The sequence below is a fragment of the Euleptes europaea genome, chromosome 3 (genome assembly GCF_029931775.1).
Source record: "Euleptes europaea isolate rEulEur1 chromosome 3, rEulEur1.hap1, whole genome shotgun sequence".
NCBI classification, from domain to species: domain Eukaryota; kingdom Metazoa; phylum Chordata; class Lepidosauria; order Squamata; family Sphaerodactylidae; genus Euleptes; species Euleptes europaea.
Genome location: NC_079314.1, coordinates 72,498,890 through 72,515,092, shown reverse-complemented (window position 1 = coordinate 72,515,092; position 16,203 = coordinate 72,498,890). Strand labels below are relative to the sequence as shown.

The 16,203-nt window shown below is 43.4% G+C and overlaps 1 protein-coding gene across 1 annotated transcript in view; it reads left to right on the top strand.

The window, feature by feature from the left end:
- Nucleotides 1-16,203, top strand: part of PTPRB (protein tyrosine phosphatase receptor type B) — a 78,222-nt gene that overhangs the window by 6,802 nt on the left and 55,217 nt on the right. The window contains exons 3-4 of the mRNA XM_056847185.1: nucleotides 3,743-3,981; nucleotides 11,529-11,805. Of these exons, the coding sequence (XP_056703163.1) occupies nucleotides 3,743-3,981; nucleotides 11,529-11,805 (516 nt within the window). The remainder of the gene's footprint in view (nucleotides 1-3,742; nucleotides 3,982-11,528; nucleotides 11,806-16,203) is intronic.

The window sequence follows — 16,203 nt, the reverse complement described above, 5'->3', positions numbered from 1 at the left end:
GCATACTATGGGCCTGTTGGGTTGTAACAGTATTTGATATTGGGCCTGCATCACACACTGATGAAGACCTTCTTTGTAATTTAACAAATATCCCAGAGTTTTTTCTTCAACACAGAACAAAGATCATAGTCAAAATAAAAGGATCTTTGAAGCATTAGATGTTCTTCTAAGTGAAAAAGTCCTTCCTGAGGAGCTTAAAATATAACATATGTTAACATGCTGCAGGTTTTGGAACAAGGGAAGCTTTTCATTGAAAAGTACGTTACAGGGACATATGCCTAGAGGAAAGAAAGTTTTGTGGGTTTTATTAAACATGTGTGTCAATGTTTTTAAAAGATGTTCATTTCAGGATGAAAGTTCACAGACTGCTCCTTTTGGCAGGGGAGAAATCATAGGTTGGCATTCAAAGACATCATAATTACACGCTAAGCAATCATATTTGGAAACATCTGCTACCATTAACCCAGTCATTATGACTTTTTTAGGTGGTCAGTGAGTTAAAATTGCTATACGTGGCAACCAGCCTAGTGTTGTGGCAGAAAAACAAGGCTTTGCCATACGTGCAACCCTTCTGCTAGGCCTAAAGTGGCCCAGGCAAACAAATTCTGAATACACTGTTGAAGGGCACGCAGTTTTCCATGTGAATAAAATACTCCCATTCCAAATGCAAGCATATCAATGCAGTTTCCAAAGTCCATAGAACACCACAGACTGAACCTCCCCAACTGCATAGAAAGGAGGCTCAATTATTTTACCAGTGAGGAGGAAATGTGGAAGGAAAATGTGTAACAATTTCTTGCCACAGTCTAATTGCAACTCTGGCATCTCATAAAAGATAGGTGACTTTAAAAGATCGTATAATCATGGCCCATTATCAGAAGGTTGAGGGCTGTGCCCACCAAAAGGCTGTTTTCTGTACAGAGCTGGCAGAAGAGTTTGCCTGGAAATGTTCTCAACAATCTATTATTATAAAACAGACCTGCACGATTTGTAGGCAACTGAGCTTACAGTAAGCACTCAGCCATATATGACAGCCCACAGAAATCTAGATGGGCTTCCTGCTTCTGTTGCCTTCCTGGGACTAAAAAAAAAAAAAGTACCTGACAGGCCATAATACCATTTGGCTTGCTTGGCCATATTTCGTACTGACTGGGCGCATTCCAACAAACTGAAATTGGGAGACAGGCGGATGAATGCTCGCTTCTGCATATGCATTTTCCCTACCTGGAACATAGGAAGCCCCCACTTTAGGTGGGAGCATCCACACAACACTAAAGCTCATGCTAATCACAGCTCATGGACCTCTGAGGGCTTTTCTTTTTGAAGCAGATCAAAGCAAAAACCTCCCTTGATCTTGTTCAAACGAAGAACAGTGATGCCTGTGGGCAAAAAGCATCCACATGGACAATCTGCCCACAGCAAATATCAGAGTGGGTAGAGGTCCTTTAAAGAGGAAGAGTTGGTTTTTATACTCCGATTTTGTCTACCTTTAAGGAGTCTCAAACCATCCCTTCCCCTGCCCACAACAGTCACCTTGTGAGGTAGGTGGGGCTGAGAGAGTTTGGAGAGAGCTGGGACTAGCCCAAGGTCACCCAGCAGGCTTCATGTGTAGGAGTGGAGAAACCAAGCCGGTTCACCAGATTAGAGTCTGCCACTCATGTGAAGGAGTGGGAAATCAAACCCGGTTCTCCAGATTAGAGTCCACCAGTCTTAACCACCACACCACGCTGGCTTTTTCTCTTTCCCCACATCACAGCTTGACAGTGCAGCTCAGCTGGGAAGGGGAAAGAGGGTTGTTAGGATCTGGGAGGCCCAGCACAATCTCCATTGGGTCTGTCTCAAAAGGAGGAGGGGTGAAGTGAGGGGTAGTGGCAGAAGTTAGTGGTGCATGGACAGAGTATGTAGCCCCCCATTCCTGCTGGCTGCTGCTGCCATAGTGGGGTATGTGTTTGCACCACCAAGTGGAAGTAGCCCAATATGCAGACAGTCCTACTTTTCTTCTTTCTTTTTTTCTTTCTTTCTTTCTTTCTTTCTTTCTTTCTTTCTTTCTTTCTTTCTTTCTTTCTTTCTTTCTTTCTTTCTTTCTTTCTTTCTTTCTTTCTTTCTTTGTCAGACACAGGATTACTATCCCAAGTTCCTCCTACAATGTAGACAAACGTCATGTACAAAGGTACACAGCACTTGAATGAAAGGATTACTAGAGCTAGTCTCCAAAGCTAGTATTGCTCCTTGTTCTTTATTTCAAGTAACTGTTCCTTGTCTATTAATTTCATAAATATGTATGGAAAAGAGAAGATGTACCATAACTATAAAATGCAACTTTAATTTAATGCAGTACAAGGGTATTGCAATAAAGTGCCTGTAATGTTCTGAGGGGGTGTGGAATGGTATTGTATAGCCCAATCCCGTCAGATCTCGGAAGGTACTCTGGGTCAGTACCTGGAAGGCACACCTCCAAGGAAGACTTTGCTGAGGAAGGCAATTGCAAACTACCTCTGCTTAACCACTTACCTTGAAAACCCCACCAGGGGTTGCTACAAGTCAGCTGCAACTTGACAGCACTTTATACAAACTAAGATATCATGTTCTTATCATCTCACAATCAGTTCCTTACTCGGTGGTTCTTCTGTGTACCTTTGGTACATAAGTAGGAATTATCCTGTGTCAAAGTAACAGGTAAAGCAGTCCTTAACATTTGACCTAGTGCACACACCTAGTACTCGCATGAACAATCAATCCACATAGTTATTCACATTCCAGAATGCCTCCCACTGGACAGGGATGCTATGACTCTACCTATAGTAACTATTTAGAACAACCAGGCCATCACATGCCCATTATCTCATGAGACATATGCATCCTGAATCTATAGGCTATGTGGAAGATCTGTGAATGAACCTTCTGACATCTTCCTTTTATTTTAAAAAGCAACTGTGGGAGAGAGGTTCAATTGGATTAATGACATGGCATGGAAAGGACGGATGTTAACCTAACTCCTAGAAAACCCTCTCCTCCAAATTTACCATTAGTTTGTAGGATGCAGGGAGAAACAGTTATGACAGGGGTTCCTACGTTTTCTCCCCATTACAGATAGCTTGAGAGAGAGAAATTCTACAGGGGAAAACAACTCGCAAGAAAGGGATGGATGTCCTTTCCCCGGTAGCATATCTTTATTAAAAATGTGTGTGTGAAGCATTTCATGGCTGCTTCTGTCTGAAATAAAATGCTTGGGGATTGGGGTGTGCATATCAATATGCTGAATTTTAAAAAAACCCGAAAAATACTGGCAAAAAAAATGGTTGCAATCAACGGGAGCCAAAAAAATGGACCCTGAATAATGCCGAATTTATTTGGCATTATTTGGGGCCATTATGGCCCTGCCACCATTTTTTTCACCCCTTCCTCCCTCCCACCCTGCTGGCCACACTCGCTACAAGCAAGCCCAGCTTTTCAGTCCGTCACTGCCCCAGCCGGACTCCACATGAAAGGGCGCATGGAGCTTGGCTGGAGTGGGGAGTAAGTGAAGGTTGCGCTGCCTCCCGGCTCGCAGCTCTGCCCGGGTCCTTGCTGCAGCTGGGGCTCAGAAGTGGCGGCGGCCTGCAGTGCACAGAGCTGCGAGCTGGGATCACTTTAGAATTGTTTAAAATGTAATATTCATGTTCATGAAAAAGATGTAATTAGTATGTACACTTTCTAAATACGTTTAGTGTTGACTACATTTACTTTTCTCTACTTGTCTTAGATTTCCAGAATGGGGAAACTTTTGTTTGGAGCACTAGAAATACATCCCCTCCATTGAATTCTATTACATACAGCCCACAGAATTTTCTTGGCACTAGTCCTGCGATTTTCATCAAAAAGGTTACAGAAAGCAACAATAAAAACATTGACAAACTCACTCAAAGCCAGAATTTATCTGGAGTGACGGAAAAACCTTGGTTTCCCACAACTATCCCTCAGTTCTCTAGCACCACAGAACAGGTAAGATACGTTATTAACTGAAACAGATTGCAGTTCATTTGCTGCTTCTCTAAGGACAGAATTCCTCAAGAGCAGAGAATGTTTAGTTGCTGAAGGAGCTAAATAGTTTGCACTCCTGCTTCTCTGAGGAAAGGGCCATAATCAGTTTGGGAAACCTCACGTGAGAAGACTAAGGCCATTAACCCTTGGCAAGGTCCTTATTGGTTTGTCCCTGTTCTGTCTCACGCTTTGTGATCCTGCGTTCAAAAAATTGAACGCATGGGGCAACAGTCCAGGGACAAAGAAATGCCAGCAGAAGGGTAGAAGCTGGGTGACCCTGGGCCAGTAGCACACTCTCAGCCCTAACCCTGGCTAGGATGGGAGACCTCCAAGGAATTCCAGGGTCATGATGTGGAGGCAGGCAATGGCAAACCTCCTCCAAATGTCTCTTGCCTTTAAAACCCTATGGGGTCACCATAAGTCAGCAGTGACTTGATGGCAAAAGAGAGAGAGAGAGAGGCAGCAGATGCTACTTCATCTATCTGTACAGAAAAAAGCAATATTCACAAAATTGGAAGAATGGTTAGGGAAGACTCACTCTTCTTGTATCAATGCTCGTTGTTTCCCACAGAAGCTTTGCATGTAGAGAAGACTAAAGAATGAAAGGCTTGAAAGTTTAATTGTCATTACTCTAGTAAAGGCACAGTGATAAAACTGCAAATGTAGAATATGTCAATCTCTTAGCAGTAATTAATGCATGTGCATCTGCTTGTATGGATCATACTCTATAAAGAGAATATGAACCAAAACAGACCATTCAGAGACATATTTGGGTTTAGAACACTGATGTGCTACATAGTGAGATGTGCTATGTATACGTGTCAGATTTAAAGGGATGTGGCTGATCATGGTGTTAGTCATGCTGTTTTGCAATTTACTATCCTCCAAAGACACATTTTGTCCATCTCCAGTGAAGAATGAAAAGTGCATTTGTATGTTTCATATTACACTGAGTCTATGAAAATATAGAGGACTGTATTAAGTGCAAATTATTATTGAGAAGAACAGTAATACTTATTCACATACACAATGAAAATTTAGATGCTGCAGTTTGAGGCCAACCCATTTTCAAGGGACAATAGCGGTTGCTTGGTTGTTTTGTTTTTAATGTTTACATTAGAGCAACCTTGGGTTGCAAGTAAATCTAAAACTTGAACTTTAAAAAGTATGGGAAAAACTATGCAAAGACCATTTCCTCCTGATAAAAATGGGGGAGAGTTGTTGGATTAAAAAAAAATAAAAACCAGGAAGCCTGGGAAACAATCTGAAAGAGACTGAAGTCTGCTATTACTGATATTTTCGGGCACCTGCCAAACTGACTTCTAGCTCTTTTCCTCAATCTCCTGTCTTAAAACCTGCCTCAGCAGTAATTGTCATTATTTGCACATTTGCCATATCTAATTATCACCAGCTTTAAAAAAAAAAAGTTTGTTATTCTATTAAAAACATCTCTGTCTGCTGCCCTTAGACTAGTGTGTATATGTCACACATTGGACTTCTTTGCACTACAGTAGTTTAAAATATAATTAAAGGATAGTCCAGCAGTGTCTTTTCAGATTTCATATTAGCAGCTCCACATACTTTTTTCACTGTTTTAGGGCTGTTACTATGACCACATGTCCCACTATGTACATTTACAGGACACGTGTCATGTGCTGAGATTGTCATTTCAAAGCACATGTTTTCCGTGTTCCATTGCAAGAGCAACTGAACTAAGTCAAATGAAAGTTACAAGAGATGAAATTCTAGTTCAAATTAAAAGTAAAAATCAAGTTGCTGGGTTCGAATGGCATACATTTGAGAGTTCACTGAACAAAAGCATACAACGAGTCACTAAATTCAGACTTGGATTATGTGATGAAAGACCGTGTAATATTGATTTTAAGAAGGAATTGGGGATGGGGAAATATCAGGAAATTAGAGATTAGCCTAACTTCTGTAATAGACAAACTGGTGAATGCTTTCAGCATCCAGAAAAACAAGCCTTGCTAAGAAAAAGGCATGGCCTCTACAAACGGAAGTCCTGCCTCACTAATCTTTTGGAGTTCTTTAGAAGTTTTAATAAGCATATAGACAGGGCTGATCCATTATACATTATATACTTGAATTTATATAGAGCTTTTGACAAAGTCTCAGCACAAATTCCTAAGTAAATTTAGCTGCTATAAAATAAAAGGGCAGATCTTTTAATGGATTAATAACCAGTTAAAGAAAAGGAAGTAAGGGTAGAACTCAGGTCCCACAATGGAGTGAACTATTTTTATTTAAGTTTTGTACTCTTTGAAATTGGTTTTAAGCTGCCTTTAGCAGTTTTCTGAAGAAGCAGCTAAGAAAGTACCTAAAGAAATAAACAGCGGCATCTATGGGATCTGCACAACCAAAGATGTCTAATTGTTCATAAATTATCTGGAGTCAACGGAGATCCAAATTATTCAGGATGGTGAAATCCAAGCCAACTTCATCTCTCTCCTAAAGGATCTTCCCAAACTTAATTGGCAACAACAGCACCATCCTAAGCAGAATTATACCCTTTTAAACTCATTGACTTCAATGGATTTAAAAGGTGTAACTCTGTTTTGGATGGCATTGAAAATAACAAATTGCTGTTAATGTAGCAAGTGCAAAGGGATGCACACTGGTGCAAAAAATATGCTGATGGGGTCTGAACTGGTAGTGTGTAACCAGAAAACAGATCTTGGGTTCATGGTGGAACAGCTCAGCAGTGGAAACAAAAGCAAAGTCTGTGTGAGTGAATATTTAAAAAGAAGGGGGGAGATTTCTAAAATTGTATTTTATGTAATATTTATTTAGAAAATTGTTTACGCCACTTTTCCAGGGAACCTGCCCTGTAATGCTTTTATATAAATGTACAGTGCGGTTACATTTGGGGTACTGGCCCAGTTCTAGTCATTCAGTCTCAAAAATAATAGCATTAATGTGGAAAAGATGCAGAAGGAACAATCAAAATGATCAAGCGACTTGAGTGCCTTCCTAGGGAGATCCAGATTTGAATCCAGGGATAGATTGGAACATCCTGGTTGGCTGATGGCCTGGAAGGCTGCGCTCCTGCAGGGGCCACCCCAACTCCAGGTGGTCCCACATGAAGTGTGTGGGAGCCAATGCTTCCATGCTAGTCGGCAATTCCTCCAAGAGGGGCAAGAGCTTCCACTCCTGCAAGCCAGCAATCCCTGGCACCAGATGGGCAGGAGACCCGGCATCCCTTATCCCATGCAACATGGATGGGCAGATGTTGGAGCAAGCTTGCTCTTTCCCTTTGCCATTTGTTGGGTGGGGCCATTTTTTGCCTCCTGGGTATGCCCGTTTGAATCCCTGCTCTGCCGTGGAAGTTTGCTGGCTGACCTTGGGCCCATCACACACTCTCATCCTAACCTACCTCGCAAGGTTGATGTAAGGACAAAATGGAGGAGAAGGTAATGATGTGACTGCTTTGGGCCTTCATTGGGGACAAGGTGGGGCATAAATAAAGTAAATAAATAAAAAAAATGAAACCAGATTGGTTTCTGCAAATCCAGAGGGCACTTTCCAGGCACACAGAAAAATATAAGTTGGGGAAAAATGGACCAGTGAGCAACGAATATGCTTCCAGAGGCATGGAATTAGGTTGCCAACCTTCAGGCGAGGCCTGGAGATCACCTGGAATTGCAACTGATGTCCAGACTACAGAAATCAGCTTCAGAGGGTGGACTCCATGTCATTATACCCTGCTGAGGTCCACCCCCCAAAAAACTCCACTATTTTCAGGCTCTACCCCCAAGTCTCCAGGAATTTCCCAGCCTGGAGCTGGCAACCCTAGGGAATGTTTACAACAGTTGAGGGTCAATGAAAGGGGAAAGAGGAGGGGAAGGTATTGAACCCTAGAGGGAGAGATCCTACTTGTGCCCCCCATTTCTTATCTAACAGCAAAGTGGATCCAATTACAAAAGCAACAAAAGCAGACCACCCACAGACAAAGCAAGGGATCGCTACATATTCAAGGGATTCCCTAAGTATGAAGAAAAATATGACTTTGTAAATAAATCAAAGGGAGAAACCCCAGTCTGATGAGGAGTGAGCATGCCCAGGAGGTATGGAATGTTGAAATGGATTGTGGGAATGGGGGGTTCTTTCTGGGGAGGGGAGAATGAAGGGAGGAGAGATTAGTCTGTTCAAACCACTTAGAGGTTGTAAAATTCTGGAGGGGATTTGAGGAGGCCCAAATTGACTCCCCCATTCCCACAATCTATCAACACTGATCGGTATCAAAGATGATAATATGATACACTTGTCACTATATCTAACAGTGAAGTAGCTGGCATCTGTGTCAATCATGAAAACAGAAAAATCAGGCCATCCACAGACATGACTTGAGAGACTCCCTGGGTATGCTGAAAATATGTCTTTGAACGTTCTTTGCCTTTTGGAGTATGTACAGTACTCATCAGGCTGTTCTTTTGTCAGGGGTCTAGTGGTTAAGAGCGATGGTTTGGCATGTAGTGGTTAAGAGTGGTAGATTCTAATCTGGAGAACCAGGTTTGATTTCCCCACTTCTACACATGAGCAGCAGATTCTAATCTGGTGAACCGGGTTGGTTTCCCCACTCCTACACATGAAGCCTGTAGGGTGACCTTGGACTAGTCACAGTTCTATTCAAGCTTTCTCAGCCTCACCTACCTCACAAGGTATCTGTCGTGGGTAGAGGAAGGGAAGGAGATTGTAAACCACTGAGACTCCTTAAAGGTAGAGAAAGGCAGGGTATAAAAACCAACTCTTCTTGTTCTTCTTAAATTTTCAAAGCATTTGCAAGTTAGTTAAAAGGAAATAGAGAGGAAATCAGCCTGCACAAGACCCTTAGCACACATACAATCTTGGAGGGGTGATTTTGGGAATGGGGACTGCCAAATTTTCCCCACTTTCTGCAGGCTCCCAGCTTGTCAATAACTATTAACCATGGCAACTAAATGAAACCTCCAGTTTAATGTCACTCCTGCAATCCACGGGATTTTAGAGGATGCATGGCACTGTTGCCACATACAATGTTCTGCTAGATGTTATGAAGACGGAGGTTTTACTAGATGGAATGTGAGAGGAAATTCTTGTTTCCTGTTTAGAAAAAAGGCTGAAGATGTTGCTAGAAAAATGAGTTGCCGTATCTTGGCTTTAAAACAAGAGCTTGCTGGCATAGTCCAGGCAGTTGCTGAGGATGAAGTTGTTCAGTTTTTGTCTTCTCTTGCTTCATCAAATGGGATGCTAGGAAAGATCCCAATTTCAGCGTGGTAGCCTGCACTGGACACTGTGTTGCAGTGAAATCATATAGAAATCCAGTAGCACCTTGAAGAATGACAGCGTTTATTCCAGCATACACTTTTGTGAGTCAGAGGCGAGCTCAATTTATCAGATGCATAAAGTCCACAGGAGATACATTTATACTTAAAATTACAAGCAACAGGAAAGTGGGTGTGGCTTATAATGAATGTTTAAATATAAATATATTTCCAGTAGACGTACACTCTCCGTGCATTTGATGAAGAGGCCTCTGAGGCAGGAAAGCTTAATGTTAATTGTATATTTTGTTAGCAGCCTTGGTGGCTCTGTAAGGGCAGAAAGGAGGGGTAAATAATAATGACAATAATCGGTTGTTGCTGCTGCTAGTTGTTTAGGTGCCAGGGGTCTTCTGTGGCTCATGCTGCCTATCTCTTCAGGCCAAACACAGTGTGTTGCACGTACCTGGGAGTAGGACAGAGCTTAAGGAAAGGGGGCCTGATACAGATGGGTTCCTTCCCTCTTCGCGGACTGTGATCACACGACTAGAGGGTCTGGGAGCTTCGTGAGGGAAGGCGGGGCTGTGGCTCCGTGGTAGAGCATCTGCTGGGCACGCACAAGGTCCCAGGTTCAACCCCCGGCATCTCCAGTTCAACAGGCTAGGCAAGTCGGTGACGTGAAACCCCTCTGCCTGAGACCCTGGAGAGCCGTTGCTAGTTTGCCTCGACAATACTGACCTTGATGGGCCAAGGGTCTGACTCAGTAGAAGGCAGCTTCCTCTGTGTTGATGTGCGTTCAAGGAGAGCAGAGGCTCTGAGTGCTTTGGAGGAGCCTGGCTGAGGCTAGGGTGAAATGAGACGGTTTGCATAGGACCTTCCAGGGGGAGGAGAAATGCCTGGAGGAAATCATCTCCTCCTCCATCCCGGGTCAGAAATAGCCTTGGGAAAGAAGTCCCAGACGAGGGAGGGCATGAGGAAGGAAGAGGGGCGGGGTGCGCCGGAGGAAGAGCCGGAGATTGAGAATTAGGCGTGGCGAGGCTAGGAGCGCGGGAGGGGGAGAGGGGGAGAGGGGGAGAGGGGGAGAGGGGGAGGGCAAGTCCCCAGGAGGGTGGCACATGGCGGGGAGGGGGCGTCTCATTCGCCTCCTCGGGCCCCGCGGGGAGAAAGCCCCCCTCGAGGAGACGCGGCAGCGCCGGGCCAGGCTGGGTCCCGTGGGCATGGCTGCAGGGGAAGCCGCCCCCTCCGGCCGCCCCCTCCCGGGCAGCAGCCCCTCCGCCCGCCCCGCCCGAAGGAAACCCCCAGGGGCCTCCTGAGCAGCTCGCAAGCCAGGCGCTGGCCAGCAGGGGGCCGCCGCGGGCCGAGACCCCCAGGCTTGCCTCGGGGGGGCGGGGGGGGAGGAAGGCAGGCGGCGCCGTCGGGGCGAAAGGCGCTCCCTGGCCCCGGCGCGCAGCCTGCCTTGCAGATCCCGGCGGATGGCCAGGCTGGGATGCGGAGCGGGGGTCTGCGGGTGGATTCTCGCGCTGGCCCTTCTCAAGGTGGGTGAGGCCGGCAGAGCGAGAGACGGGGCGCCCTGGGGAGGGGGCTTTGCAAGGCAAGAGAGGGTCGCCCCCCTCCAGGGCCGGGGCTACCGCTAGGCGAACTAGGCGGTCGCCTAGGGCGCAGACCTCGGAGGGGTGGCCTGAGGGGCACCGTCTTTAAACAAATTAGTTTCTTGGGGGGGAAATGCAGCTGACAATGTATATCTTTTTATCTTAAGAGCAGTCCCACAACAGTGCTATGGAACTAATTATAACATCTCATAAATTATTATTATTTATTAATAACATATTAATATATTATTAATATATTAGTTAATTACTGTGTTATTGGTTATTAATTATAACATCTCATAAAAACATTTTGTGCTTTTACTTTTTTGTACAAGACATCTGTTTTTCAAAAGGGGTTAGCAACCGGGGGGGGGGGCAAGTAGTTAGCCTTGCCCAGGGGGCAAAAAAGGACTGGCCCCGGCCCTGTGCCTACGGAGCAAAAGCGTGGCAGGTGAATTCACCCGGAGCGTCTGCCGGCGAGTTCGCCTGGGCCATTTGATAGGCAGGGAAGTCACTTCGATCCAACTCGGTAGGATTTGCTCCAAGCCAGGGTGTTTCAGATTAAGGCGCAGAAGTCTAAAAGGATAAGAGAAATCCTAAAAGGATAAGAGAAATCGTTTCACGCTGATCATGGCATATGCTGTTTCTGATCCTTCCCTAGAGTGGTCTAGCAGCTCCAGTAAAATGCACCATCAACCAGACGGAGTGGAAGGTTTCCAGCCGGTCTGTCAATCTCAGGTGGAGCAGCTTGGGGAACCCCTGTAACTTCAGCGTAACCTGCAGCTCCCACAATGCCTTATACAGGATCTGCCAGCCCATCCAGACGCCCAATGGCTCCTATGAATGTGACTTCAATGGCTTGGAAGCAGGGACTTTGTACTCTCTCTGGATTGTCTCTCTGTCGGATGGCGAAGCCAGCAACATCACACTGCGGACAGGTAGGGATGGCAGGGACCAGACAGATGTTCATATGGGGGGGCAGTTTGGGCACGGAGCATCTGTGTTACTCATCCTAATGTGTTTGGATGGGGTCCAATGAAAATATATGGAGATAGCAGTTAGGGATGGTTAGATGTTGGCTGCAGAATTAAATTCACACCTCTTTGTTAATAACATTAGCCATCTGACAACAATCACCAAGTTTTTTTATAGCAGGGAATCGGTTAGCTGGATTTCTTTATAGGGATATGGTTTGTAATCTCCATTTGAAACCTGAGTAATCTTTTTTAAATTGATTTTCATCAGATTTAGATTCAGAATTCCTAATTACTTTAATCCCACCCTTTTCGGTAAGCAGATGATGTAACCGTGTTCTGACATTGCTATCTGTCTTACCTTCACTCTTTAGTTTTTGGATATTGTTTGCTCAGGAGACTTTAGTTCATAATGATATGTTTTTTTCCCAAACAATTACAATAACATTTGGAGATGTAGGACCAACCATGCTTCCTGCAGGTACATAGGTAAGATCACTCTTGAAAACTCTTGTGTGCAAAGAGCAGGTGTTCCCTGGACTGCTATGAGGAAACACAGGTGACTTTAGAGATATTTGAATGACCTCTTGTTAATATAATTATGTACAAATATTCTGTTATATTTGAACTTTCTCTCATGCATTCTGTACTTTTAAAAATCAACTTTATATTGGAAATTTATGGAAGATGAATGTTCTGAAGTGACACTTTCTTAGTGTTTGTGATATGCATATATTATACGAGCCACGTAGGCATTATAAATGTAATAATAATGGAGCAACAGTATAGTAGGAGAACAAACCAAAGCAGGTCTACTCAGAAGTAAATGCAATGTCTGCTGGGGCTTAGTACCAGGAAAGTGTCCTTAGGATTGCAGCCTAACAGTACAGTCCTAAACAGAGTTACCCTTTTCCAAGTCAGGTGAAGTCTATGGCCTTCAAAGAGTGTAACTCTGTTTAGGATTATATTGTACTTGTACTAATTTTTAGTACAAACCCCAAATTGTGGAGTTTCTGTCTCCTGTTGCAAGTCAAACAGGTCTTGGAGGCTGAAAATGAATGCTGCAGAACATTATTCAACAAATGGCACTCTGTATAAACCAAAACATTTAAAATGTGGTTTATGACAGATTTCTATGCTTCTTGGAAACCATATTCTGTAACATGACAAGGTAGTTGAATTAATGGAACAAACCTGTTGATAATACTGCTGTCTATTGGAAGCAAAGAGTTTAAATATGTAAAATAGATAAAGTTTGAGTCTATATGTCTTTCATAGTTTATACAAAAAATACCATTCCCAGCTTCAATAATGTTTATTCCATGAATGCTGTCCACTTGTATAAGATGCATAAAGACTGGAACACAAGTCAAGTTTAATCTCATGTAATCATACAGCAAATAGCATGGTTGACTAAAAGAGAAATGGTAATGCCTAGTGCCGTAAGGGGCACTTTACCTGCATCCACAAACAGCATCCTTTTTTACTAACTGTATGCTCACTTTCTGCTGATGTTTGTAAAGTCTTTTTGCTTTAGTTAAAGACATGGATTCTCACTAATTTAAATTATATTGGACATTCCCTTCCCTTACCAGATAGTGACTATACCTATGGACAATAATGTATTCTAAACAAATAACTATTTAAAAAGTACGCTTTAAAAAAAGGTGAATCAAATGTTTAGCAAAATTGTTTATACTGACACGCATTCTAGTACTGGGGTTGTATAATAAAAGAGGTGTTTTTGTATGAACTCAAAGTTCATCTACACAGTACATATAGACTGTGGCTCTTAGTAAAAGCAAAAATTATTAGGCTGTAGTCAATCATTTAGAAATCTGAAGATTAATGGTTCACTTCTTAAAATTCATAAAGCTGCTATCAAAATATTGCTGGGTATGGGATGGAAACCGAAATAATAGATTTATAAAATTATTTACTATCAATACTACTAATAAAGTGACAATGCAGGCAAATTATGTGCCTTATTTGAAATCTTACATAAAGCACAGTTTCTCAGTGTTTCACCAGGACTAACCTCTTACTGAAACCTCAAATTCTGTAGCCAGTGTTTAATAAGACTGCTGTAAAAATATTATAATTAAAATATTTTATTTCTATGATATATCAGTATTGGACAGCCGCCAGTCAAGAACTTTATAACAATGTAAATGGTTTTTTAAGTGTTTGTATCCAGCCAGGGCTTTTCAGGCCAGGCACTTCCCAATCTCATTGTTCCTTTGTTCTAGCGGATGTACAGAGGACTGAGTGTTTTGTGTTCTGGGCTAGATAGATTAGATAAAGTCTGAATTTCTGAACTTCGCCTTCTAGGCACGCAACCTTTTAATTTGCTTTAAGATTTGTATTCTATCTCCAGTGCTTTTGTTAAATTGTTTATTTGTTTTAGAGCATGATCCAGCCAGAATTAAGCACTCTGAAATACTGCTTTTTGGCTGGTAGTACAAATTTATGAATAAAACATTTGCTTGATTTTCCAGACGTACTCAGTGTTGGATTTAAATGTAACTAGACCATGCCCTTAAGAACTGAATTGTAGCCAAAGAATCAGGGCAGGCAACAAAATGTTAAACAAATAAAGCTCTTATCTCATGTTAAAACTCTTAACACCATATAATACTGGTCAACATAATTCAGAACCTTGTTCGGGGTTTTAGAAATCATGGTCTTGACCAAGGCAAGAACACACCAAAAAAGGATACTGAGGCATCAGTGTCATGTTTCTGATGATCGTCCTCTACCAAAGGTAGCAATTACATTCTACATCAGTTGAAACTTCCAGGAAAAGGACAGATAAAGAAACTTCCGGATAAAGGACTACATTACAGTAGTCTAGCCGCAAAGCTATGAAAAACTGAATAATCACTGCTAGGTACAAATTTGAAAGATGGAGTACAATCTGTACAGAACATTGAACATGAGTTTATGGTTCTAGTCTCTCCTCAACGCAAGAAGCAAGAGAGAGAGACCTAGATCTCCTTTATTTGGGGGCTGTAATTTCCCAATACTCAGGCTTTTCTCCTCCAGCCTGCAGGTTCGTTCTGGGCAGGGAAGAGCCACACAGGGACGAGACTCACACCTTTGCTTAAGTAATAGAAACAAATTTATTGGTTGCGAGACAGCAAAAAAGAAAATAAGCTCTCACACCATTACAGGCAATTTAAAAAGTAAAACAACAAACTCAGAGCAACTAGAAATCTACTCTACTTACAACGCAGAGCTGGTCTTGTTCCTTCTTACTATCAGTCCCTGTATAACAAACAAAATCCCAAACCAAGACCCCTCCCCCCCGGAGCAACCTCCCTTTTTCACTTAACCACCGACCTTGGCTTCCTGCCTCCTCATTAGTTTCACCTGATCTCAAAACTATCCCGACTGTGATTCCCTGGGGTGTGAACTCTCAAGGCCGGATTGCTCAATGGCTTCTTCCTTACAATGAGAATGACCAAAAGGCACCCAGAACAGAAGGGAGAGAATCTCTTTTTATATAGTGTCAGCCAATTAGCCTACTCTATTAGGCAAGGTCAACCAAATTGGGAGCAGCATGTGCTGCTTTTGGCTGGGTTGCACTGTTCCCCTGAGCAAGTTCTGAGCGGGGAAAAGCCCAGACCATCTGAGAGACCAACACGCTGCTTCTGATATGTACACTGGGCTGTGCCCCCCTCAGCACAATCCCTCCATGGGGTACCGGTTGGCCAGTCCACGCTCCTTTTGACCTGGATGGCACCTTTTCCAGTACAGAATGAAAGCATGCCTATGCATTGTCAAGGATTGTGATGGACAGGAGGCTGTCCTGCCCCTGAAAGGGAAAACAGCCTATGGGTTTGCTGCCGCAGCATCCAATCACCTTTGGGAAAGGGGATGGATTGTAGGAAGGAAGTGCAGCAGGGGTTAGTTCAGATCTGCCTCAGAGAGAGAGAGGGATAGGTCAGGTCTGGCTCAGCAAAAGAACAGACAGTGAAGGTAGTGTGGAAGAGCAGTACAGATCTACCTCTGGGAGACAATAGAGTACCCGGTTGTTAGGCCTGTCTCTGGTAATGAACAGACCTTGTACGATTTAGTCTGACTCTTGAGAAAGGGCAGGCTGGTATGGGTGGATTCCTTCATGTGTGAAAGGATCCAACCTAGTGGCTAGTCAGTAAAAGCCTGTTTGTGCCTGAAAGCACTGAAGAAAATTTAAACCACACTCTGAAGCCATAAAGTAAAGGTCCCCTGTGCAAGCACCAGGTCATTCCTGACCCATGGGGTGACATCACATCCCGACGTTTACTAGGCAGACTTTGTTCACGGGGTGGTTTGCCAGTGCCTTCCCCAGTCATCTTCCCTTTACCCCCAGCAAGCTGG